The 9,508-nt window shown below is 33.9% G+C and overlaps 2 protein-coding genes across 2 annotated transcripts; one reads left to right on the forward strand and one right to left on the reverse strand.

The window, feature by feature from the left end:
* Positions 1-1,538: 1,538 nt before the first annotated feature.
* On the reverse strand, positions 1,539-2,302 carry LOC121761464 (mavicyanin-like). Its single transcript, XM_042157109.1, has 2 exons — positions 2,146-2,302; positions 1,539-2,070 (listed from the first exon to the last, which is right to left on the reverse strand). The coding sequence occupies exons 1-2, from the start codon at positions 2,300-2,302 to the stop codon at positions 1,685-1,687; spliced, it is 543 nt and encodes a 180-aa protein (XP_042013043.1). The 3' UTR covers positions 1,539-1,684.
* Positions 2,303-3,955: 1,653 nt separating this feature from the next.
* LOC121762769 (ribosome-recycling factor, chloroplastic-like) lies at positions 3,956-7,458 on the forward strand. The gene is made up of 11 exons (XM_042158758.1): positions 3,956-4,115; positions 4,180-4,291; positions 4,361-4,427; positions 4,510-4,605; positions 5,151-5,248; positions 5,653-5,764; positions 6,074-6,115; positions 6,248-6,304; positions 6,387-6,437; positions 6,818-6,874; positions 7,213-7,458. The coding sequence occupies exons 1-11, from the start codon at positions 4,049-4,051 to the stop codon at positions 7,228-7,230; spliced, it is 777 nt and encodes a 258-aa protein (XP_042014692.1). The 5' UTR covers positions 3,956-4,048; the 3' UTR covers positions 7,231-7,458.
* The last annotated feature ends 2,050 nt before the right edge of the window (positions 7,459-9,508 follow it).

The raw sequence follows: 9,508 nt of genomic DNA on the forward strand, positions 1-9,508 counted from the left end.
CTTTTCACGCCTTCATTAAGCAGCTTCCGAACTTAATGATCCATACCCTGCCAAAAAGTATCTTTTTTCATGCAAATATTCAACTAATAAGTGCGAAAAGTGATCGTTTCCGAGTGACGAAAACTAGCCTATCAGAGACCCTGATACACACCATGGAGAAGTGGTATGCAGCGACTGACCCCTTATACAAGTCGATGCTAAAGGATGTCATCGATAGTATGCGGCGCGATTTGGGAATGCCATCCCCGCCCGTGAGTGACGCCGGGATCGGCCACGGGCACGACGGGACTGGCGGCGGGGACGACGAGGAGTGAGACGGGGGCCGCATTTGTCGAAGCTTGAGGTTATTTTTTTAACTATGTATTTTTTTTTAATAATTATGTATGTTTTTTGTTTTAAATAAAGTGGTTGCATTTTCTCCGTATTCATGTCGAAATTTTAATTTCGTAAATTATTTAATTCCGTAAATTGTTTAATTTGGTGAATTTGTTAATTTTTATTATTGTGCATGTCCGTCGGGATGTCCTTGGGGATGTCCGTCATTGTGCAGCGGGATGTCCTTATGACGTGGCAGGAGGTGTTTTTGGGAAGTCCGTCGGGATGTCTGCTGGGACATCCGTCCCACCGTGGATGCTGTTAGGACTATTAATGTCAATTAACAAAAAGTTAGTTATAACTAACTTTCAAAAAATATCTCAAAACTTTAAATGAGTATAATTATTTCAATTTAAATTATTTTTTTACATAACATACATCAAATTAAAGATAATTTTATAAGGATTCTAACGAGATCTCGCTTGCATATGTTTCCGATGTCAAAATTTGAATTTTTTTTTCTAAATTTTAGTATTTTTCAACTAACAGTTTTATGCTAATATAACTATCTTAATATATCAATATAATACATATAAAATGTCAATGCTAAATTGTGTTGACATATTCAATGAATCGTATTGATATGTTTAATACACTATATTGACATTTTAATCCAAAATCCTAATTTGGATAGTTTTCTAATCTTTTTAAATTTAAATAATAATAAAACGAAATTACACATGACAATTTACAGACAATTAGATCTCTATATATCGTATGGTTTTAAATTAGTTGTAGCAATTGATCACTCCCTTTACTTAGCTAATTAGGTGCTACAATTAAATATACCATATTTATATAAAAAAGTCTCAAACATATTTATAATATTTATAAATTTTAGTATAAATGTAATTTTTTAAATAATAATTATATATGAAACTAAAACTATTGTTATGATTTTTTTTTGGTTTAACCACAGGTGCCGAACCCGGCGGAATCCGACTAATCCTGCTCGACCAGGCTTGCGGATTAACTATTGTTATGATTTTTAATTAGTGTGTGCAATATTTATTTTCTTAAATCGGTTTTCATGGTTGATAAGATCCAAAATTCCATTATCAATATTAAAAGTGAATTTTATTTCATTTTCACAAATCGCACCTCCCTCAAAACATTAATACATTTGTTCACATGATAAGTAGCATAAAGGTAGAAACCACATCTAACAAAAACAGAAATAATTAATAAGTACTTACCATAAAACATCACGATGATGACAATAATAATTAATTAATCATAATCATCATCGAGTACGGGAAATACCCAAATCCCTCAAGGAGTAAAACGAAAATACATAAACACACACAAATCAAATAAAAATAAACAAAAGCCCGAAACCAAAACACAAAAGGGCCTGGTGAAACACGACAAAATGTCCATTGCTGTGAGATGGGCCGGGCGCCATTGGCCCGTCAGCAGATGCCTCCGGAATGGATGATACATTGCTGGGCAAAATCGGGCTAGGGATCGGGCTCTCATCCGGCCCTATATTTCTTGGTACCCTTAGGTCAACTTTTTGACCTGCCTGGCAATGGCCCATGAACCCGCAAATATAGTAGTAGTGGCCCGGGCTACGGATGACGATGGAGTCGTTGCCGGTTGCATAGGTGGCGATCGGGGATGTGGCATCGCATGTGTGGAAGTCCGACCGGCTCACTTGTAGCACGTTGTGGTACGATGGGTTGTATTGGAAAACTATATGACAAAAAAATACATAAATATGCAAAATTGGTATTTTAAAAAATTAATGAATTACGAAATAGAAATTACGGAAGGTGTCACCGGGCTGGAAGGACTTGGAGGAAGCCCATTTGTTGTAGTCTATGTTGCCGATGACGGCCCAACCGGCCGAGTCGCCAACTCTGTAGACAGAAGACCCATTACATAACATCACAAAAAACATGAAAATTATTGCAAACTTCACCATTTTGCCAATGATTTGATACAAGAATGTTGAATGGGGTTACCTAATTTTATAGTATCATAGAAAGGGATGTGAGGTGAAAGAGTCACAAAATTAGTCATGAAGTGCTTGTGTTGGTGCATGTTATTTTTACCATGTAAACGTGATACTACCTACCTACCCTCTTTTGGCAGCATTTGACTGCTTTTCCAATGCTTCTTATTCATGACTATTATCATGCATTTGAATTTGTCTCTAACTAAATTTAATAGTGACAGGCATTTTTGCAACTGCCCAAGCATTTTAAGTCACTACTATACAATATAAATTAACATGCATTTGGATTGATTATTTGCAAATATGTTCATAAATTAGGTAGGCCAATTCTGGCATTTACCGTTCAAAATGACATTACAAATTTGATGATATATTGATATTGTGTTTTAAACATTTTGTTTGAGTTGTAAATATAGTTTAAACTCTACTTAATTTATTAAAATTCTAACGTATGTCGTTATGCATTCACATTTTATCATCATTCACTATTATTTTTTAGAGACACAAAAATTGAAACGCAATTATTAGCGTTTGAATTTTTTTAAAAATAATCATAATTTAGAACGCAAAAGAAAGCGTCCTTAAGTGAAAGCAATTATTATCTTACTTTTTGCTTTTTAGGATGCTGCTATTTGCGTTCCCTAATTTTAGTTAGGACACTAACAATAAGAATACTTTTGAAGCGTTGGTGGTATAATTAGACGTACACATTAGCGTCCTTAATGGCGTTAAAAATATCCTTATCTGATATTTTTTGTTGCAGTGATTCTAGTCTCTAGATATACAAGAGGTTTGAAAATGAAAAGGAGATGAAAACACATTTTGTTTGGGTTGGGTTTGGAATCTCTAGATCATCTCATTCTTACTGCTTTAAAATCATACGAAAATCCTTTTCAACTTTTATCATATTGTTCGATACCAAGAGTATATTGCTACGTCGAGTAAAGCATGAGACTATGATGTGCTACGTCGAGTAAAGCATGGGACTATGATGTTAAGTATATTTTGAAATTATGACATAAAGTGAGATATAATAGTATGTCTTTTGAATTTGTAAAATACTTCTTATATATCCATGTACTAACAATAATATTATTCATTTATAAATGAAAATAATAATTAAAAACTCAGCATAGATAAATGGAGATTTCTAAATTATCAGTGGAAGATGTAAAAAGAAAAAGAAAATGAATTGGTGCATTTTCGGTCTTATCCATTGTGTCAGAGCATCTCCAACAAGGAAGGGTAAATAAAAAAAGTATATCATCTATATATCTCCTAAAAAATAAAATATACCCTTTTAAAAAGTAACACATTCCAAAAGAAAAAAATATATAGAAAGGTAAATTATTTTTTAAAAATAAAATAATATTACAAAATGCATTAAAAAGTATAAAGTGTAATACCTTCTTAAATACATTTCCCCTTGGAGAAGGATTTTTCATGAAAATAAGGCAAATATGGTAGTTATAAGATTTTACCAGGTAAAGATATCTCTTTAAAATGAAAAAATGTATAATACCTTCTCAAATACTTCTCCCATTCGAGAATGATAATTTATAAAAAAAGCAAATATGATAGTTATATAACTTTATCTCTCAATTTACCACTCCCTTTAAGATGCTCTAGTGCGAAACAAAAGAAATTGTACGTTCTCTACTCGGAAAATTTGAGTGAAGCATTTCATCAAACAGTTGTGTGGTATCATCTCCCATGGCGACGACCTTCTCGCCTATCTTCTACGCCTCCATTGCTCCTAAAACTCGCACCTCATTCCCAGGTCACACTTCTCCTTTTACTTGTTCCTATTTGGTAACTCGTCGTTGAGGTTGAATTTGCTGCAGGTTTAAATAATGCGCCTTCATGGAGTGCGTCCGCGAATTATGCCAAGCTTCGGATGGCGGCGGCAGGGGTTTCTGCGAAACCTTTATTTATCAAGCACGTAGTAAAGGAGAGGTAACCCGACTTCGTGAAATATCTAATGATTTGTCAGTATTTTACTCGATGAATTTGCATTAATGTTAGAATGGGAGTGCGGTGTGCAACTCTCGAGGAAATTGAAGCAGAGAAGTCGATGATTGAAGAAGATGCTGTAAGAAATTCTTGACTTTTCTTATCAAACCATTTCTGTTCTGCAACGAGTTAAGAATGCAGTTACGTTGTTCATTGATCAGAGGGAAAGGATGGAGAAGACTATTGAAAACGTTAGGTCTAGTTTCAATTCGATTAGGACAGGGAGGGCAAATCCAGCTATACTAGACAAAATTGAGGTATGACAGCGTCCGAATTCCATATGTTTTTTATTGATTCAGAGCATTATATATGCTACCCTATCCAGGAATTCATATTTAGGGTTCATATTTTGTGCTTTCTCTGTCAATCTTCTATGCAGTTGAACATTTCTTACTCACTTGAAGATATAGCTGCTAGTTTTGTCCTAGTTAATGTATTTACCCGTTGATGGATAATTTAGTTCATGATAAAATCCAGCACTGGGCATGAATGTACTGGTCATGTGTAGCCTATCTTCAATTATATTTTCAATGCCATGATCTGAATCAATGAATTTGTTTAATGAGCACCAGTTGAGTCATGAGAAGCAGCCCACATGTATATGTAACAGAACTCATCAATGATTTGATGAGAAAGTGTCATGTGATGATGTTTGATTGAAACGGTTCAGCTATCCTCAAAGGATTCTTGGCGCCATATGCTTAATATAGATGTATTGTGTTATTACTGAGTTTGCCTTGTCTTAGAAATGACTGCATATTGTTTTTTCATTGCCTTTTCCATTTTTGCACCGTCTTTATAGGTAGAGTATTATGGAACACCAGTTGTTTTGAAGAGCATAGCTCAGATAAGTACTCCAGATGCAAGTTCCATATTGGTGCAGCCCTACGACAAATCCAGGTATACGCCTTATCATGTAGTAGTACATTTTTAAAACAGAAAATTGTAATCAGTCGTTTAGAATTGACATTCAAGGTGAACTGGCTTAGAAACTTGGTGAAATGCTTAGTGAATACACCATGTTTTGTCCATCTTGCACACATATGTAAATTAGCAAAAAAAAAAAGAATGACTCCTTGTTAGGTAGGACCTCCATGAGATAATGGTCTGTGTTGAGTTTTTGAACATTTTTGTCATTGCTGGGAAACTAGGAACAAATTCAACTTTAGATTAACTGTTACATTAAATAATCTGATGTCAAGGTATGGAGATTATCTTTGCCATACTTGTTTGCTTCAACTGGCTGTCACATGCTATATATTGTGGTTTATCAAATTATGTTTAGTTTGTCTTGTTGTTTACAGCTTGAAGTCTATTGAGAAAGCAATTATTGATTCTGACCTTGGGATGACTCCAAATAATGATGGAGACGTTATTAGGTTGTCTATGCCACAACTCACTTCAGACAGGAGGAAGGTATTGTAGCTGAGTGAATGGGTTTCTGTAGGGCTTATTGTCTGTTTTATCCAGATGATTTCCGCCTTTGGTCGTGAATTGTCTATGATAAAGACATTATTGACCAAATAATGAGGAAGTTAGTGTAACTGTAGCTGAGTGAATGGGTTTCTGTAGGGTTTATTGTCTGTTTTATCCAAATGGTTTCTGCCTTTCTGGAATTGGATGTGAATTGTCTTATAAAAAACCTTCTTGTGAACGTAGAATTGTCAATACGACTCATTTAGGATCCTTTCCTCTCTTGATATACTTTTTGTTATGTTTATGCAGGAGTTGTCAAAGGTTGTGGCTAAGCAGGCTGAAGAAGGCAAGGTAAGCTTTGGCAATATAAATAAATAGGTTAATGCTAAGGTGCTCCATTTACAACTTTGGATTCCCTTTTCTAAAAATAATTCTCCCGTGCAATCGTAGTCCACAATCACATTAAGTTCTTCTTGTTTGTAGGTTGCCATAAGGAATATTAGAAGAGATGCCATCAAATCTTATGAGAAGCTTGAGAAGGTCTAAAAATTCTATTCATATGTCTCTATCGCACTCCCTCCCTCCCCATGTCATGATTCTGTAATCTTGTGACATCTTACAGGAGAAGAAGCTCTCAGAGGATAATGTGAAGGACCTATCTGCTGATTTGCAGGTACCAATTTATGTTACTAATAAGTATACTAAGAAGAGTCTGAAACTGCTAGAAACTTCTCTGTCATCGTCTTCAATCTGTCACGTTGTTACAACCCAAATTGAGCATTGCCGTGTTGATAAAGAAACTTAATATATCTGGGTAATCAATAAATTGTGCTAAAGAGAAGTGTTCTGATAATTCTATGAAGTCCATTGTTGTTGGCCTTTTATTTACCTTAGAAATATTAAATTGCTCATTATATATATACGCAGCGTTCTTCTCAATTTCTGTGCGTTATTACAAGTACACGATTTTTCACTTTTTGTTATTCTATCCCGTATTTTGTTAGATCTCAGGGCTGCAAAACTTCGTTGATAATTTCGGTTCACCATTTGCAGAAAATGACGGATGAGTACATGAAGAAGATTGAATCAATCTTCAAACAGAAAGAGAAGGTATATCTCCTTGGATCGTCTTTTCTTGCTTGTAAGTATGATAGTATGGAAATACATACTCCTACCACTCTGCACTGGGAGGCAGGGGAATCACTCGTTTCCTGCAGGGTGAAACATCTAGTAAACAAAATTGCGTCCTTATAATAACATCTATTCTCCCCTTGTAAGACAAGGTTGAGATTCTCTCCATAGACGGGTCTAATGTAAGCTTTTGTGTTATCAATTCGTCCATATCAACTTCTTGGTCATCACATCAGCAGTAAATTTGGTAGCAGCCACTTATTCTTTTATGTTATGAATTTGATCATTTCCACTCCATTATTGTTGTTGTCTTTCAGGAACTGCTGAAAGTATGAAGACCTCCCGGCGACATGTAAATGAGATTCACTGCTGTAATGAAAATTTGAGAAGCTCCTTTCGCTTGGCTTTGGAGGGTGGTGGTATGTGGCACTCTAGAAAAATATGGTATATGCTGCTTCAAGACTAGTTCTTGTTGATAGAGTTTCTTGAATTGTTCTTTTTTGTTACTGTACATTTTTTCTGTTAAGGCATATATTCATTTGCGACATGTTCAGCTGTATTAATTTGTGGTGGGCTTATTTCTCAAGTTTTTCAACTTAGTTGAATTGTTCTTTAAGCCAACTTGTGATTTAGGCACGGTTGATTTGGAACCTTTCAACTAAGAGAGCGTTTGATACCGTTGAATTAAGGATATGGATTTGAAATGTTCACAAAGAAGTCCTATTACATGCAAATCAACTCCTTATTGCATAACTAGATCAAATTAGGATTTTTAGATCTGGTTTTTATAGATGAGATGCACAAATGTATAAATTATTTTTGCCTTCATCACAAGCCTATTTTACTTCAGCTTAGGGCAAATAAGTTATACTTCCTCCGTCCCAACTAAGTTGAGTCATATTCCTTTGTGAGATGTCCCAATTAAGTTGAGTCATTTTTCCTTTTTAATAAAAAATAAAACATCCAATCATTCTTACTTTATTCCACTATATACTTTACTCTCTCTTTATCTTTCTTATTTTATTCCCATCTCCTACTTTTCAATACAATTTCTTAATCTCCGTACGCAAAAGTTTTATCTCAACTTAGTTGAGGCAGAGGGAGTAACATATTAGGAGGATTTAACTTCATTCCTGAATATTATATTACTTTATTTCAGTAGGTTATTACTTCATTCCAGTAGGATATTCTAATTGAATGATATAATAAACACATGAAATGATATAATAAACTATTTGAATGAAGTATGTGCGGAAGCATTTGAAGTCCTACTGGAGTGAAGTTAAAACTTTGTCCAATGAAGTAATAACGTTTTTGAATGAAGTAATAAACCTATTGGAATAAAGTATGTTTTAAAGTGAATAAAGTAAAAATCCAGTTCAATGAATTCGAATGAAGTATGTGCTGAATAATTTCAAAACATACTGTAGTTTCAAGGTATTACGTACCAGAATGAAGTAATAAACCTACTAGAATGAAGTAAAATGAGTTTGTAATGAAGACCTACACATCAACATATCTCATCGAAAAACTAGATCCAATGGCCATAATTTGGTCTTTAGTTCAGTCTTTAAAATTATATCGACATTGATCACAACTCGTTTATTAAGATATTAAAATAGTTGTAGGACGAAGTATCTTTCAAATAAATACTAACACACATGTTACACACAACAACAAACAAATACTAACACACATGTTACATACAACAACAAACAAATGCTAACACATATATACAACACACATGTTACACACAACAACAAACAAATACTAACACACATAAAACATACATTGCACAAACACACAAACACATACTCCCTCCGTCCCATTAAATATGCAACATTTGCTTTTCGGCACAGGATTTTATGTAGTGTTGTTTTGTGAGTTAATGAAGATAGAGTAAAGTAAGAGAGAAGAAAAAGTAGAGAGAGTATTGTTTCCATTTTTAGAAACGTTTCATTTTTAATGGGACAAACCAAAAAGGAAAACGTTTCATTTCTAATGGGACAGAGGGAGTACAATACCAACAATACACATATTGCACACAATACACATAAATTGGGTTTGAATTATTGATATATATTACAAATCGGATTAATGGATCGTAAATCCGCGAACTATTTATTGAGCTCAGGGTTTTTCCTAATCTATAAAAGTGATACTCCCTCAGTCCCTAAAGAATATGCACTTTAGGTTTGGCACGAGTTTTAATATAAAATTGGTAAAGTAAGAGAAAGGTAGAGAGAAAAATTAATTAAAGTATTGTAGTGGAGAATAAGCCTCACCTCATTAGAGAGAAAAGACTTTTCAAAATTAAAAAATGTATATTTTTGTGGGACGAACTAAAAAGGAAAGGGTGCATATTCTTGTGGGATATTTAAATACTATAGGTACTTTAGTGTACTTTGAAATTTGTCCTAGATTTAAATTTCAGGTAAATACAAAGCAGCGTCTCATCATAAATAGAAGATGTGCCAAATTCAACACAAAATCATGTTGATTTGATTTTTTTCTTCATCTTATAATAGACAATGATGATTAATAGGAGTAATTATTTTAATTTAAATTTTAAACTTTAAAAGGATATTATTTGATATTGAACTGTACATGTTT

This window comes from Salvia splendens, chromosome 13, assembly GCF_004379255.2.
Source record: "Salvia splendens isolate huo1 chromosome 13, SspV2, whole genome shotgun sequence".
Lineage (NCBI taxonomy): Eukaryota > Viridiplantae > Streptophyta > Magnoliopsida > Lamiales > Lamiaceae > Salvia > Salvia splendens.

Excerpts from the sequence above, each read along its gene's own strand:
- LOC121761464 (XM_042157109.1), bottom strand. The coding sequence starts at position 2,302 with ATGGTGAAGTTTGCAATAATTTTCATGTTTTTTGTGATGTTATGTAAT. Across the intron at positions 2,071-2,145 it reads CCAGCCCGGTGACACCTTCC|TTTTCCAATACAACCCATCG; the intron begins GTAATTTCTATT and ends TTTGTCATATAG.
- LOC121762769 (XM_042158758.1), top strand. The coding sequence starts at position 4,049 with ATGGCGACGACCTTCTCGCCTATCTTCTACGCCTCCATTGCTCCTAAA. Across the intron at positions 4,116-4,179 it reads AACTCGCACCTCATTCCCAG|GTTTAAATAATGCGCCTTCA; the intron begins GTCACACTTCTC and ends AATTTGCTGCAG. Across the intron at positions 4,606-5,150 it reads CTATACTAGACAAAATTGAG|GTAGAGTATTATGGAACACC; the intron begins GTATGACAGCGT and ends CCGTCTTTATAG.